The sequence below is a fragment of the Arachis hypogaea genome, chromosome 12 (assembly GCF_003086295.3).
Source record: "Arachis hypogaea cultivar Tifrunner chromosome 12, arahy.Tifrunner.gnm2.J5K5, whole genome shotgun sequence".
NCBI classification, from domain to species: Eukaryota; Viridiplantae; Streptophyta; class Magnoliopsida; order Fabales; family Fabaceae; genus Arachis; species Arachis hypogaea.
The window spans coordinates 294740-311295 of record NC_092047.1 but is presented as its reverse complement, the minus strand read 5'-3'; the positions used below and the strand labels follow the sequence as shown (position 1 = coordinate 311295).

The window sequence follows — 16556 nt, the reverse complement described above, 5'->3', positions numbered from 1 at the left end:
CTCCACCTTGGCAAGGTTAGCCTTTCCTCATCTCATATGTCACCTATGCAATTTAGCTGGAATTGTCATAGAAGGAGACATCCTCATTGAAGAGGACAAGCCCATCACTAAAAAAGAGGATGAAGCAAACAAGAGAGTCCACTCATGGACCTCAACAAGAGCATGAGGAAGTCCCTCATCAAGAAATCCTTGAGATGCCTCAAGGGATGCATTTTCCTCCATACAACTATTGGGAGCAACTCAACACCTCTTTGGGAGATTTGAGTTCCAATATGGAGCAACTGAGGATGGAGCACCAAGAGCACTCTATTATTCTCCATGAAATTAGAGAGGATCAAATAGCTATGAGGGAAGAGCAACAAAGGCAAGGAAGAGATATTGAGGAGCTCAAGCACTCCATAGGATCTTCAAGAAGGAGAACTAGCCGCCATCACTAAGGTGGACCCGTTCTTTAATTTCCTTGTTCTTATTTTTCTGTTTTTCGATTTTTATGCTTGATGTTTTATCTATGTTTGTGTCTTCATTACATGATCATTAGTGTCTAGTGTCTATGTCTTAAAGCTATGAATGTCCTATGAATCCTTCACCTTTCTTAAATGAAAAATGTTCTAAATGCAAAAGAACAAGAAGTACATGAATTTCGAATTCATCCTTGAAATTAGTTTAATTATTTTGATGTGGTGACAATACTTTCTGTTTTCTGAATGAATGCTTGAACAGTGCATATTTTTTTTAGTGAAGTTTATGAATGTTAAAATTGTTGGCTCTTGAAAAAATGATGAAAAAAGAGAAATGTTATTGTTTATCAGAAAAATCATAAAATTGATTCTTGAAGCAAGAAAAAGTAGTAAAGAACAAAGCTTGCAAAAAAAAAGGCCGAAAAAGAAAAGAAAAAGAAAAGGCAAGCAGAAAAAGCCAATAGCCCTTTAAACTAAAAGGCAGGGGTAAAAAGGATCCAAGGCTTTGAGCATTAATGGATAGGAGGGCCTAAAGGAATAAATTCCTGGCCTAAGCAGCTGAATCAAGCTGTCCCTAACCATGTGCTTGTGGCATGCAGGTCCAAGTGAAAAGCTTGAGACTGAGTGGTTAAAGTTGTGATCCAAAGAAAAAGAGTGTGCTTAAGAACTTTGGACACCTCTAAATGGGGACTTTAGCAAAGCTGAGTCACAATCTGAAAAGGTTCACCCAGTTATGTGTCTGTGGCATTTATGTATCCGGTGGTAATACTGGAAAACAAAGTGCTTAGGGCCACGGCAAAGACTCATATAGTAGCTGTGTTCAAGAATCAACATACTAAAACTAGGAGGATCAATAACACTATCTGAATTCTGAGTTCCTATAGATGCCAATCATTCTGAACTTCAAAGGATAAAGTGAGATGCCAAAACTATTCAGAAGCAAAAAGCTACTAGTCCCGCTCATCTAATTGAAACTAAGCTTCATTGATAGTTTGGACTTTATTGTATATTCTCTTCTTTTTATCCTATTGTGTTTTCAGTTGCTTGGGGGCTAGCAACAATTTAAGTTTGGTGTTGTGATGAGCGGATAATTTATACGCTTTTTTGCATTATTTTTAAGTAGTTTTTAGTATGTTTTGATTAGTTTTTATTATATTTTTATTAGTTTTTATGCAAAATTTACATTTCTGGACTTTACTATGAGTTTGTGTGTTTTTCTATGATTTCAGGTATTTTCTGGCTGAAATTGAGAGACCTGAGCAAAAATCTGATTCAGAGGCTGAAAAAGGACTGCAGATGTTATTGGATTCTGACCTCCCTGTACTCGAAATGGATTTTTTAGAGCTACAGATACCCAATTGGCGCGCTCTCAATTGCGTTGGAAAGTAGACATCTTGGACTTTCCAGCAATATATAATAGTCCATACTTTGCCCGAGTTTTGATAACGCAAACTGGCATAAAAGCTGCAGTTAAACGCCCAAACTGGCACCAGAGCTGGCGTTTAACTCCAGGAAAAGCCTATGCACGTGTAAGCTTCAATGTTCAGCCCAAGCACACACCAAGTGGGCCCGGAAGTGAATTTCTACATCATTTACTTATTTCTATAAACCCTAGGTTACTAGTTCATTATAAATAGAACTTTTTACTATTGTATTTTCATCCGAAGATCATTTTATCCTCTAGTATTGGAGGCTAGCCATTCGGCCATGCCTGGACCTTCATCACTTATGTATTTTTAACGGTGGAGTTTCTACACACCATAGATTAAGGTGTGGAGCTCTGCTGTTCCTCATGAATAAATGCAAAGTACTATTGTTTTTCTATTCAATTCATGCTTATTCTTGTTCTAAGATATCCATTCGCACTTCAACATGATGAATGTGATGATCAAGTGACACTCATCACCATTCTCACTTATGAACGCGTGCCTGACAACCACTTCCGTTCTACCTGAAAATAAGCTTGAATGCATATCTCTTGGCCTCCTGGTTCACGACGCATGATTGCCTCTCCTGACAACAGAGCATTCCATTCCGTGAGATCAGAGTCTTCGTGGTATAAGCTAGAATCATTTGACAGCATTCTTAAGATCTGGAAAGTCTAAACCTTGTCTGTGGTATTCCGAGTAGGATCCGGGATGGGATGACTGTGACGAGTTTCAAACTCACGAGTGTTGGGCGCAGTGACAGTGTGCAAAAGAATAATTGTATCCTATTCCGACATGAGTGAGAACCGACAGATGATTAGCCCTACGTAACCCGTAGCCGGACCATTTTCACTGAGAGGACGAATGGTAGCCATTGACAACGGTGATCCCCCAACATATAGCTTGCCCTGGAAAGGAGTATGAATGATTGGATGAAGACAATAGAAAAGCAGAAGTTCAGGAGGAACAAAGCATCTCCATACGCTTATCTGAAACTCCCTCCAATGAATTACATAAGTATCTCTATCTTATTTTATGTTTTATTTATCTTTTAGTTATCAAAATCCCATAACCATTTGAATCCGCCTGACTGAGATTTACAAGATGACCATAGCTTGCTTCAAGCCGACAATCTCCGTGGGATCGACCCTTACTCATGTAAGGTATTACTTGGACGACCCAATGCACTTGCTGGTTAGTTGTATCGGAATTGTGAATAACAATTTAATGCGACCAAGTCTTTGGTGCCATTGCCCACGAGGGAGCGAACAACAATTCCGTGCACCACACATATACTCTTATTAGATTTTGTGCAGCCCCCTTCTTGTGCCCTACATCACCACAATTAGAGCATCTTTGAATTTGACCCCTCTGTGATAGGTGATTCTGGCTTCTATTCTCCTCATCTCCAGATCCTCGCTTCCTCTTTTTCACAGGTATGTGACTTGGCCTCCTATATGGAGGTGGCATGACATCATCATATTGGGTTCTCTCCTATAAATCCGGTCCATTCAGAGGGTATATCACCTTCTGGTAGCAGCACTTCTGGTTAGCATCTTTCTTTTAGCAATCATCCCCATAGGATTTTAAATCTAGTCCTTTGAAGTTAATGCAACTAATGGCATGAGGACATGAAATTCCACTCATCTGCCACTTCCTACAAGAACACTAAGCAGCAGCCAGATCCACAATAAATTTATCTAATCCACACATGACCTCATATTTATTAGTAGCTGACCAGTATGGCCTCCAGTCCCTAGCTAACCTTGCCCATTTCTCCAATTTATTCCTAATTATTGGCATAATATTTTCCTAGTAAAGCTTAATCCTATCTCTATTGGCAACCTATCTAGTCATGAGATACACCATAATGTCATCTAACATGGTTACAATAGGTTTTTCTCTTGCCTCTACTATGACAGCATTAAAACTTTCACTCATGTTATTAACAAGGGTGTCACATTTTGAATGAAATATAAATCTAGAACGCGACCAAAACCTGTGTGCAATGCCGTTTAAATGTCAAAATTCCCCATCATTACAAGTCTCAGAGATTTCATTTCCTTCTCCCAATCCCTCCAATGAGTTGCCTTTGCACATTGCCACATTCTGTTCTTCAGCTCTAAACTAGGAAATTTCTATCTGAAATTGCTATAGAGATGCCTCATGCAGAGTCTGTTGTCACCCCTGGTATGACCTCTTCAAATGCTGGTAACAAACCTTATGAAATGAAGGTGAGCATGCATTTGGTTAGTCCAGAAATCATTATATCTAATTTGAAACAATCATTATTTGTTAAAGCATAACAATAATGTAAACTGTATCATTACCTTCTGCTGATCAGACATGAAGGTGCATTTTCCAATTTTTTCCAACTCCAAATCCTCAACAAGATGGCGCAAAAACCAAATCAAGGAGTCATATGTCTCAGCTTCAACCACTACATAAGCAATTGGAAGCATATGATCGTTCGGGTCTCTTCCAATTGCAGTTAACAGTTGTCCACCCTGAGGAGTCTTTAAGAAGCATCCGTCCAAACTAACAAACGGTCTACAGTGTTGGAAGATTTTCTTGCATGCATCAAAGGATACATACAGTCTCTGGAATACACAATAATTCATCAAGATTGGGTTCTGGATCTCCTGAGCAAAATCTAGGGACCGAATCATTTTCAGGTAAACGGATGATCCTGGATTTGCTCTTAGAAGTTCAAACAATAATCGTTAATCCTCTTATACTGCTCTCTAAATGCCCTGAATCTGGCTCAATGCCTTTTGCTTGGTTTTTACTGCCATTGATTTAGTCACAGTCAGATTCCACTTTTTGTATGCCTTTGCCACCAACTCCTTTATTTTGATTCTTGGATTAGACTCCACCTTCTTCTTAAACTGGTTGTCTAGCCATTTGGAGTTCATTATGCCAATCCTGTGTGTTTGCATGCAAGTATGTTGCAAATTTAAGCTTCTTAATTGCCATGTTGACTCCTCCCCGCCAATCCTGTGTGCATAAAGCCAAAAGAGGCACTCTTTGTGACAAACAGCCCTCTTCCAATCTGTCCTCCACCTCCTAACTCTCCTGAAACACCCTCGTTATGTTCCCCACTTTCTGCATTCTGAAATTCTATTTCAACCTCATCATCAACTGCTTCAGTCAAAGGGTCATCATCCTTTACTATCACACTCCTTTCTTGCTTTCCTTCAAATACCAACTATCTCAACACCAGCACCATTAAGTTTCTCACTTTCAACGCCCCAATAACTCCCCCTACATTAATATAACTAACTTTCGGAAATCCATCCGCATCCCCAACATCATAGACCACAAACAAATCACCAAACCCCACATCTCAGCTATTTTGCACATCTCAATTACATCTGAGTCACCTTTTAACATCTTCAAGTTATTTTCAGAATCTTCCGTAGTTGGATCTTTATACCATAATGCTGCAATGTTGGACTCCAAGTATCCAAACCGTCTTAACTCTTCACAGGCCTCAACACAGAGCACCGATTGCCATCAATTTTTTCGATAATTGTAGTTTGCCCCTTCAAATGCTTAAATACCCCGTTCTCATATCCGAATGCACCCCATGATGCACCCTCATGTAAAGTACACCGTCTTCTACTCAAACAACCTTATTATTATTCAACATAATACATTACTAAAACAAACAAGAAAGAAAAGAAATAGATCATCACAAACCTAGCTTTATCCACCGTCAATGCAGTCTACATTAAACCCTAAACAATTCAGATGCAGCAACATTGTTGTAAAGCTTAAACCACCCAAATGTAAGAAATATTTGAGGTGAAGCGACATTGCATGGAAAGCAAGCTTACCTCAACAACGGCTATCTACAGCGATGAAGATGAGTGACGAATGCGACATCACGCCACACCCTCGGTCAAACTCCTAACAACAAAATGTCTTCAACTACTAGCGTAGATCATCCTCGCAGGAACACTTTTGTAGGGTTTCACGCAAATGTTTCAAAGACCAAGTGTGTTCTCAAATATTGTGAGTTATTTGAGGAAGACGAAATGATTTCACGAGAATAACATGAAGGAAAAGAAACCATAAAGAGCAAAATCGTCTTTAAAAAGTATTTTTTAGCCCGAAGGACGATTTAAAACAAACTCGAACCTTAGGGACGATTTTGTATGAAAAAAAGATTAGAGACAAAAAAAATTTCGGCCTATACATTAAAGACCAAAATTGTACTTAACCCTATTGTTTATTTGGTTAAATTATCTATTTTTATTATGAATTAAGTTAATTACTTTATGATAGTAATTAATTTTATTTTTGAAATTTATAAAAATTAATTGTTAACTTTATAAAAAATAAATAAAATTATAAATTCAATAAAGCATAAATTTATATTCTAAAATCAATATTAAAAACATATTTTATAAATAGACTAATCCAACATGTTTTTATTATTTTCACAAACAAATTATATTTTTAAAATATAAAAAGTTAAAAATAAAAATTATTTTCAAAAATAAAAATACAAAAGAAAAATAGAAATTATTTTAACTAATCATACTTTGTGTATTTAAAAAATTAACTATTCATATAAAATATATATAAAAATATAATAATATATTAAAAATAAGTTAAATACTATATATATCTATATACATATAAATACATAATAATTAATTTAATACCTTATTTTTTTTATATAATATTTTGTATTTTCATAACAACATTTGGCTAATTTTTTTAAAAAAGTACACAAATATATAATTATTAAATATTTTATTGAGTATATATTCAAATAGGTTCCAAAAAATTTTGTATAAGACGATTTAGTCTTTGACAATTTTTTATTATAATCAAGGTCCCCCAAACTTTACATAAACGAGACATTTTAGATATCTAGTTAGTCAAAGTCGTTGACTACTAACAGTAAAAGTAGATGTGGTCGTTAAGTTGCTGACGTGGCCATAACGTTGTCACGTGTCGCCAGTCGGACTAATAGGTCTTCCAAATTAAAGGACAAAAGCAATGTCGTTTTTTTTTTTTTGATAAAATGCTGCTTTTCTACTTAAATTCTGAAATGAATGACAGAATACAAGAGTTCTTATGTGAATGTCAATGCAAAAAATTTTGATATAAATTTGAATGCGATTGGTATATCTGAATATGAATATTGTTGTTTTAATTTAAATAAAAATGCAGTATTTTGTCCAAAAAATTTAATTAAAGAACCTATTAATTTGATTGGCGATACGTAATAACATTATAGTCAGCAATTTAATGCTCACGTAGTCTTTGACTGTTAGTAATTAATAGCCTAATTGTTTTATAAAATTCGAAAACTTTGATTGTAAAAAAATTTCATTACACCAAAACGTGGAATATGAAATTTTTTGAATCTTATTTGACCGTATATACTCTATTTTATTTATTAAAAAAAATCCTAAGAACATTTGCCTAATAATTTCCTATTTCGAACCACAGGGTTTCCGCACCAGTAAGCCCCCACAAAACCACAAACCAAACGACAAACCCTGCGCCACCTCTTCCACCACCATCATGGCACGGATAGCCAGGTCCTCTGCGCCGCGCCTGCTCTACACCTTCTTCTCCTCCTCCGTGCCCCCGGCATCCCCATCGCCGTCTCCGTCTCCGGCGTCGTCCCTCCTTGCCGGTGCATTCCACCTGCGGCACTTCTCGTCGGGCAACGCTGCTCGAGCGAGGGCGGCGGCGGCGGACAAGGAGCCATGGTGGAAGGAGTCCATGGAGCGGTTACGCAACATCGGGATCTCTGCTCACATCGACTCTGGCAAGACAACTTTGACGGAGCGAGTGCTTTTCTACACTGGTCGTATCCACGAGATCCACGAGGTTCGGGGCAGAGACGGCGTCGGCGCCAAGATGGATTCCATGGACTTGGAGAGGGAGAAAGGTATCACTATCCAGTCTGCTGCTACTTACTGCTCTTGGAAAGACTATAAGGTAATATCTCTTTCTCTGCTATTGATAAACTGTTCCCCTTCTCCAAATGGTTTTGTTGTTTTGCTATTCCTCAAATGATAAAACAATATAAAAGTAGTTATTTACTCCAATTTTAGTCTAATTTTTCAAAAAGTAATTATTTTTTTTACGTTTTCTGTAAAGAAAATGTGTATTGAAGTACCTGTCAATCTACTAGTGACTATGATGAATCAGTCAGTTTCATTTCAGTGTTGCAGTTATGATTGGAGTTGAGATTCAGTTGGATGAATTTTATGTGGTTATGAGTTGACTGAGCTCAGACTGAATTTAAGTATTAAATCAATTTTGAAGAGCTAATGAGCTTTTAATGTATAGTGAGATTTGAGTGCTGCTGTTACTGCAATCCCTAACATACTAATTATTGTTATGGATTAGTTATTAGTTATGATGGATAATGGAGAAAAGGTTGAAAAGGTTTCTCTGTGTAATCATTCTTAAGTGGAATTGAGAAAATAAAAAAGTTAGTCTGCTAAGCAAAAGTAAATTGTCTCGATGACAGTCAGAAATGTTGAAACATTGGAATATTGGAATAAGAATTCTATATTATACTTGCAGTACTGATGACTTCCTTCTTTCATCTCTTTGACTTGCTAATTATTTATACTTTCTAATTTTTGGGTATAAATATAATTGTATCTGTATTTCTTTTGGGAAATTTGTCATTGCAGATTAACATAATTGACACACCTGGTCACGTTGATTTCACCATTGAAGTTGAGAGGGTTTTGCGTGTCCTTGATGGTGCTATTCTTGTACTTTGTAGTGTTGGTGGTGTGCAAAGTCAGTCCATCACGGTAGATTGACAAATGAGAAGATACGAGGTTCCAAGACTTGCATTTATTAACAAGCTTGATCGAATGGGAGCAGATCCATGGAAAGTTTTAAATCAGGTTCATTGGAGATTAATGAAGACCGTATAGATGATATGTTTTATAGTTTTATTGCCATTCATACGATTTTATGGAAGAGAATTTCGCAGATTTGGTTCCTCAATCCCTTGGTTGCTGATCTTTGAGAAATTAAGGAATTTGAAAAAGTTGAACCTCTTCTAAAGCTGATTTTTCATGATAAAACCTTCTGTAACCTGTTTACTAAAAATCTTCTATGACTTCACCTTAATTTTTATATGTATATAGCATCACATTAATTAAGATTTTGCAGCAATATATAAGCTATCAAATTTTAGTTTGGTAGTTTAGTAAGTATTATTTGTTATTACCTTTGTGCATTCTGGAAATCCTTTTAGTTTCCTTTTGATTCATTATATCATTGTCACCATACTTTCTTTTTTATTGTATTTATATTGACAAAAGAAGAATATCATTAATACGGATAGAAGGAGAAGGAGGATAAGAGATCATATATACAATAGCAAAATATAGCCAAAAGTGCTTACATCATCATTATAGTTGTATAACTTTTTTCTCATTTGAGGACTATACTTTTACAGGCACGATCTAAACTTCGGCATCATAGTGCTGCAATGCAAGTTCCGATAGGCTTGGAGGATGATTTTGAGGGACTTGTTGATCTTGTGCAGTTAAAAGCATACTATTTTCGGGGTTCTAATGGGTTTGTTTCAAAATTATTGCTGTTTATTACTAAAATTAATTCTCCTTATGGCTTACTTTTAGCATGCTCTGTTGTTGCTTATTTCAGTGAAAAAGTTGTCACTGAAGAGGTGCCTGCAGATATGGAAGCCTTGGAAGTAGAAAAAAGGCGTGAGCTCATAGAAGCTGTGTCAGAAGTTGATGATCAACTTGCTGAAGCTTTTCTTGGTGATGAGCCCATATCACCTGCTGACCTTCAGGTCTGTGGGTTTTCTTTTTTCATTTTTCGGTTTTTTTTTTCCCTTTCCCTCATCCCTATTGAAGTTTGGTATTAACTGAAACTGAGTAGAGAGAGAAGATATTTTCTGAATCTGTTGTATTTATCCTAATCTAGCTGGTAGGGTCAGTTTCTTAAGTCCCTACTCTTCTAATCAAGTTAGAGAGTTTTCTAGCTTTCTCTATTAGGTATGTTCATTATTTGATTTATAGGATATGCATCGAATTTGGTTTACCTCTGACAATTGTTTTGTTGGGATGTTTTATTGTTGATTACATAGAAGTCTTGAGCATTCTAGATGTGTATCAGAAATAGTAAAGGCATAGGTGTGTCAATGGGAAGTGGTCTTGTTATTTTATGATTATCAGTGAAAAAAATTGCTTATATTGTAATATGTATGGTTTCTGCTAATAAAAGTTGTAAGCATGGTTCTTTGGTTCTTCGTTGATGCTTAGTTCTTGCATTTTTCACTCACTTCGGCCTATGGTTTTTCACCAATAGATTATCATGAAGTTGATGTACGGCATTCTCCTTTAGCTTTATATGTAGTTTAGAATATTTAATTATTTTATTAAATATTGAGTTTTATTATTGTGATGTCATTTTTCTTTGAGCAGGAAGCAATTCGTAGGGCCACCATAGCACTGAAGTTTGTACCAGTGTTCATGGGTAGTGCTTTTAAAAATAAGGCAACCATTGAATTACCTTTAGTTATTATGTGTATTCTATGCTATATAGTCATTGCTTTCTGTATTCCTCCTCTTTACATTATTAATATGTTGTATCCTTATTTTCCATATGTACACAATGCACCTAATTTGGATTTTTTTTTTTTTCCTTTTCTTTTTTTGAGAACTTAAATCCTCTTGGCATAGTTGCCTCGACATTCTGTAATACACAACTGCTATAATGGTTGAGTATGCATATCATATGGGATCATAAATGGCATGCATCATGTTAGCAGGTATTTAATATTTGTCAGGATGGCTCAAAATATTAGGAGTGTAAAATATTCAAATATTGCAAGAGGTAGCTTAAGTTGCCCAACCTACTAGATCCTTTACGTTTGTTTTGATTGGATCATAGATGTCTGGGATTTTTGATCCCATCATATGCCCAAATGAAATCAAATACAGGTCAATTTATGACCATACACAATAAATATAAAGGAATAAAATATTTTGTCCTGATAAATTTTTATTAGAATGCTGCTGTGTTTATAACTATCTATTACTGACTACTAGTCTCCTATTTGTGTTCGATCTCCTATCTTGCTTGTGATATTCTGGATTGCTCTGTTAATGTGGCGTGTAATGTTTTGTAATTTGTATCATTTATTAAGTTACCTTTTGATCGGGTTTGTGTAATTGATGAATCTTTTTATCATCAATTCGTCTTGGGTTGGTATCCTTGCTCTCAAGTTCAAACTCCCAAACCCCCAAGAGGTTCTCTTGTACATGCATATGCTTGCAGGCATCCCTATTTTTACCTTCTGCCTCTTATGCTTTTCATTGTCTTCTGTTACTGATACAGGGAGTACAGCCACTTCTGGATGGTGTACTTAATTATTTGCCATGTCCAATTGAAGTTAGTAGTTATGCCCTTGACCAAACAAAGAATGAGGAAAAGGTACCTGATTTGTAAGATGTTTATCTTTGTTTTGCTTTGATATTATGATCTATTTGTCATAAATTGTCAATTGGCCTCTGAATTTGCAGGCTATTTTTTAATGATGATTTATAAGTTTCTTTATATTTATAGATTAGATATATATTTGAGTGGGAGTGAAAGAAGAATATTTGGTTTGAAGAATCATACAAGAAAATATATGGAGAATAGAGTAAAACCTAGAAAAAGGGGAAAAACATCAATTAAGAACTTGGTTAATTACTCGAATAATTAAATTTTCATGGATTTTTTAAAATGTAATTACTAGTTAAACATAATCTTTAAAAAAGTTAAAAATTCTCATGTGGACATTTTCTTGCATCTATAGTAGCATTTGTAAGACTCCAGGCAGAAAAAGTAAATACAAAATGAAAAATAACATAACTTAGATTTAACCGGGATGATAACTATTGCATAAGTTTTCAAAATATAAATCACAACTTAGTCAAGGGAAGGTTAAATTATTTTGATAGAAAAAGAAATTTTATTAGGAGAGAGAAGAATGTACACAAGAGGATGGAATATCCTCACATGGATACAAAATGGTATCACCCAACAAACAGGACCATGTACTAAAGCATGCCAATCCCTTTGAATGTTAGCTAGAGGAAGTGAGGAACACCCTTAGACAGACCATGTACTAAGCACCAAAGCGAGGCCGAAAAGGTAATCGTATCTCAATTAAATGAGTAGTCGAAAAGGAGCTGTTAAAAGGCATGGACTTCCTTTACAAGTTTCAACCGAATGCGCCAAAACACTGAAAAGTTACCAGTTGTATTTGCTTCTTGGTATGATCCAAAACTCTGAATGTGGTAATTAGAAACTGATGCAAATCCATCGGGAAAAACCCAAGGATTTTAAATGATACCAAAAGGTCTCAAGAGTTCTTGCTGTGGCAATGAGAGGCCTGCAAATGATTTTGCAAGCCGATTTTGCATTTGTGCTCTTGTTTCTTTTTTTATTGAATAATTTATCTATGCACTTTCAGGTTGAGTTGACTGGAAGTCTTGATGGGCCACTTGTAGCGTTGGCATTTAAGTTGGAGGAAGGGCGGTTTGGCCAGTTGACATATTTAAGGTAATATAACTTCAAACTCTTTTTCAACATATATATGGCAGTATCAAGTGAGAGAAGTTGGCTGTTATGAGAGTGAGAGCAATTCTTGGCTGCATCATCGTACATGAATGGTTGACGTACTTTAGAGCTCACATGATTACATATAGAAGTCGCCTCTCGTATGACTGTATGTAACAACTGGTACCAATTGTAGGTAGAAAAGAGATCAAACAGTACAGAAACTGAAGGAAATGGGTAAAATCCAATGTGGCTTTACCCTTCCCCAGGTCATATGTGTTCTTTACTGAGAAAGGAAAAAACAATGTGTGACAAATGGCAGACTTTTGAGAGACCTGACTCTCTCCTAGTCTGATTCTAATCCCAACAATCTGAATGCCCTCCTCAGCATTTTGTCACCTCCCAATATACTCCCCAACTCTCTTTTCTAACAAAATCATTTCACTACCCCTCCCCACCAGTCTTGCCACCCAGAGTTACCAGTCCCTCGGGCCCATATTGCGCTCCCCTCCTCCCCGTCCTGAGCATTTTGTTTTTCCACAACCGAGATTTACTCATTTTATTCTCACCATTAACCATTTTATCACTTTCCCTGCGTGTGTTTGTCTGCATATATTTTGTTTTGAATGTGTTAACTTTGTAAATTACACAAAATTATTGGATTGTTTTCTCAATTTTCCCTCCCCCCGGCTTTGGGTGTTGAAGAATTTACGAGGGTGTGATCCGCAAGGGCGAGTTTATTATTAATGTAAACACCGGCAAGAAGATCAAGGTAAAATCTAAGGCTTTTTGTGATTGTGTTATTCATGTGCATATGTGCAATTGAATCCTGGATTTTTTTTTGGCTAATGCTATGCTATAAATCATAGGTGTAACTCTCAAGATTTTTCCAAACACAACTTTGCAGTATTTTGTTGAAATCTTCAGCTTTTTATTATTTCCTTTAGATTTCATCTTGGGAAGAGTAATAAATTACATGACATAAGATTATAGCAATTATTCAATTTTAATCTACCCTGGGTTCATGAATTTCTTTAAAACTATGCACCAAAATTTTGTTGCTGTGCTACCAGTGATGTAATATTTTCACTAGTTAGATCATTAGGTCTGTGCTTTCATGTATTGCATTTCAAAATTAGAATGAATTTTTGGCTAAATGTTTTTCTTAATGGATGCAGGTTCCTCACTTAGTTAGGATGCATTCTGATGAGATGGAGGTTAGGTTTTGGATTTACAGTATTACTGGCGGATTTTCATGTTATTGGTATTTTTTTCTCATTATTTTTTTATGGTAAAGAGTAACTCTTATCCCCTTGTCCTACCCAGTTTGTTTAGTTTTCTCTTCATATTAAAAAAAGTCTTCTTTTTGGATTTGTTTCTCATGAAAGTGTTAGATATAAAATCGTGTCGCTGACCAACAATTTAAGTTCATGGGAAAGATGGTTCATATCATGGTATATTACTGTACCAGAACCTATTCTATGGTTGTTTTTGGGTCACCCCAAAATGTCTAGTCAACCAAATAGCAAGTCTTTGTCCAGTCTTGAGCATGAGAAGCTATATTATAGTTCCACATGTCCTAAGGATAAGGTGTGGTAGAAGCCTTTACAAGTCTAGGGCAACCCTCTCCCTTGAGCTATTTTTTAAAGTTTAATTAGAGTGACTGAGTTTCAATAATGGTGTAAGAGCTTCTATGACTAGACAGAGGGTTCAATCCTTGTTGTCTCTCAATTATTCTTAATAAAAGCTGCATCCCAAGATAGGATGGACCTGTGCATTGTCCATTCTTCAAACTCAAAAAGAATAAGCGACATTCGTGTGAAGGGGCCTGTTCTATATTAAACCATTCTTTTGAGTTTTACCTTTATCCAATTACAATAATTACAACTTTAGGAGAGATACTTACTGACAAACTGTTAGCATCAAAGATATAACTCCAAATAAAGTTTAATTGCAATTACAATTACAATTTTCAATACCCTATGGTTGGAGCATAGAAATCATGTGAACCAACCTTGCAAGAAATATAATGACTGTGACTTAGTCGTGATTAACTTTCTCTCAAACAACCGCATGTCTAAATATGCATAGACCTTGCATGCAAGGCAAGATTAGGGAGTAGGCACTGTTTGAAGAACTGTTTGATCATTACAAGATTGATTAATTATTTTTCCCCAAGTTTTAACTTACTGAATATTACAAGATAAATATGTCGTTGTAGTGTGTAAATTATATATTTTTTATATTAGGCTCAATAAGTACTTTCTAAAGGATAAAAAAAAAGTAACTTATATTAATCTTACAGCAAATTGTTTATTCAGAAATTACTTTTTGAGAAGTTCCTTTTAATATAAGCACTTGACAAAAGAGGCATTTTTGTCCATGTTAGTTTTTAAACAAATTTGTCTCAAATTTATATTCTTTTCTGTGTGATTAGAAATAAAATTAAGTTGATGCATTATTAAAAAAATTTAAAGTTAGTCAAAAAAGTTTTGTTAAATAAAAGGTGTTGTGAATTAATAAATGAAGAAAGTATACATTGTGATTTTCAAACAATGTCATCCAAACTAAATGCATGTCTCTTAGGAACAGAAAATTGCTGGTATTCAAGGGCAATCAAATTTTAGAAAGGGATTTTCATTTACTTCCAGACTTCTCCATGTGTATAAATATCCTTTTTCTTTTCTCAATAAAAGTGTAATAATCCTTAGATTTAAAACAAATTGGATAAAGCCTTCTTCTCTTTGCTGTGGTTCTGGTTCTGGTTCTGGGCTAATGGCTTCCGTATAAAGTATATCTTACTTTATGATAGCAGCTGATTGTGAATTTGTGATGTTCCAACTTATCCCTAATCACCTTTTGTTTCTTGATGCTTAGTGAATTCACTATGTTCTATGTTTGCAGGTATATTGAACCACTTCGGGCAGGATCACCAACTAAATTCGAATTTGAAAACCTCCTTGTTGGGCAAGCTATTCCATCAGGTTTTATCCCTGCAATTGAAAAAGGTTTTAAGGAAGCCGCCAACTCGTGAGTGAAATTTTCATCATTGCTTATTTGTGATTTCTACTTTAAGTCTAATTGTCGTTCAACATATATTATCTTATTCCCCATGAATGTAATAAAGACCACCGAAAAATGTAATGATGGAATAAGTGAGCATTCAAAAGTAATTTATGGGGACTAAGAATGTAATATTGAGGAAGCCAAAGTTCATTCATTGGCATATTTACGAAACATCAATTTTATTATGCGATTCAGCCATGATAGTATTACAATACTCATTTTATGGTAACGTAATGTTGCTTTCATACAGGGGGGCTTTAATTGGACATCCTGTCGAAAATCTTAGAGTTGTCTTGACAGATGGTGCTGCTCATGCCGTTGATTCTAGTGAACTTGCATTTAAGTTGGCTTCTATCTATGCTTTCAGACAGGTTCTTTACAATTCTGCATCCATATTCATAACATTGCACATATCATCCTGATAATATTGTCCATAGTTTTGTTCTCATAGTAATGACCATATTCTTTGATATTTGTATCAGTGCTATACAGCTTCCAGGCCATTTATATTAGAACCTGTTATGCTTGTTGAGCTGAAAGTACCAACAGAATTCCAAGGAGCTGTTGCTGGTGACATTAACAAGTGGGGTTCTTATTTTATTCTATCCTTGTTTCTCTTTTCAAATGGTTTATTTATGATATTGGTTTATTTATGATATTTTTATCTATGGTATTGGTTTATGATATTGGTTTATTTTATTCTATCTTTGATATTGGTTTATTTATGATATTTTTATCTATGGTATACGATGTCAGATTTTTTTTTTTATTAAATTTTAATTTAGGTTAAAAGTTTTTAAGTCATCTTAATTAGTGGTTAGAAAAACTGACAGAATGCTTTTTGAGAAAAAAACTGACAAAACCTATGCTTTGCCTCTGATACCACTTTTAGACGGTGATTATAATGTGAAAAAGGTTAATGAACTCCTCAATTTTTAGATTTATATACACTAATTAATTATTACTCATAATTATAATATATAATAAAGAAGAACATGATGAGTCCTAATTGATCTTAATTAATTCTAGT

General features: G+C 35.2%; 1 protein-coding gene across 2 annotated transcripts; it reads left to right on the top strand.

Moving 5' to 3' along the window:
* The first annotated feature begins 7208 nt into the window (after window positions 1-7208).
* On the top strand, window positions 7209-16266 carry LOC112726199 (elongation factor G-2, mitochondrial-like). 2 transcript variants are annotated; one of them, XM_072208492.1, is made up of 12 exons: window positions 7209-7852; window positions 8560-8781; window positions 9342-9463; window positions 9551-9701; window positions 10336-10407; window positions 11252-11347; window positions 12375-12463; window positions 13166-13232; window positions 13639-13724; window positions 15365-15490; window positions 15777-15897; window positions 16009-16266. In XM_072208492.1, the coding sequence occupies exons 2-12, from the start codon at window positions 8698-8700 to the stop codon at window positions 16180-16182; spliced, it is 1188 nt and encodes a 395-aa protein (XP_072064593.1). In that variant the 5' UTR covers window positions 7209-7852; window positions 8560-8697; the 3' UTR covers window positions 16183-16266. The 2 variants fall into 2 exon arrangements, with proteins under 2 accessions (XP_072064593.1, XP_072064594.1); XM_072208493.1 differs by lacking the exon at window positions 10336-10407.
* The last annotated feature ends 290 nt before the right edge of the window (window positions 16267-16556 follow it).

Bases quoted from the DNA above. Each gene is read 5' to 3' on its own strand.
- LOC112726199 (XM_072208492.1), top strand. From the start codon at position 8,698: ATGAGAAGATACGAGGTTCCAAGACTTGCATTTATTAACAAGCTTGAT. The intron at 11,348-12,374 runs GTACCTGATTTG...ATGCACTTTCAG, and splicing joins AAACAAAGAATGAGGAAAAG to GTTGAGTTGACTGGAAGTCT. The intron at 13,233-13,638 runs GTAAAATCTAAG...TAATGGATGCAG, and splicing joins ACACCGGCAAGAAGATCAAG to GTTCCTCACTTAGTTAGGAT.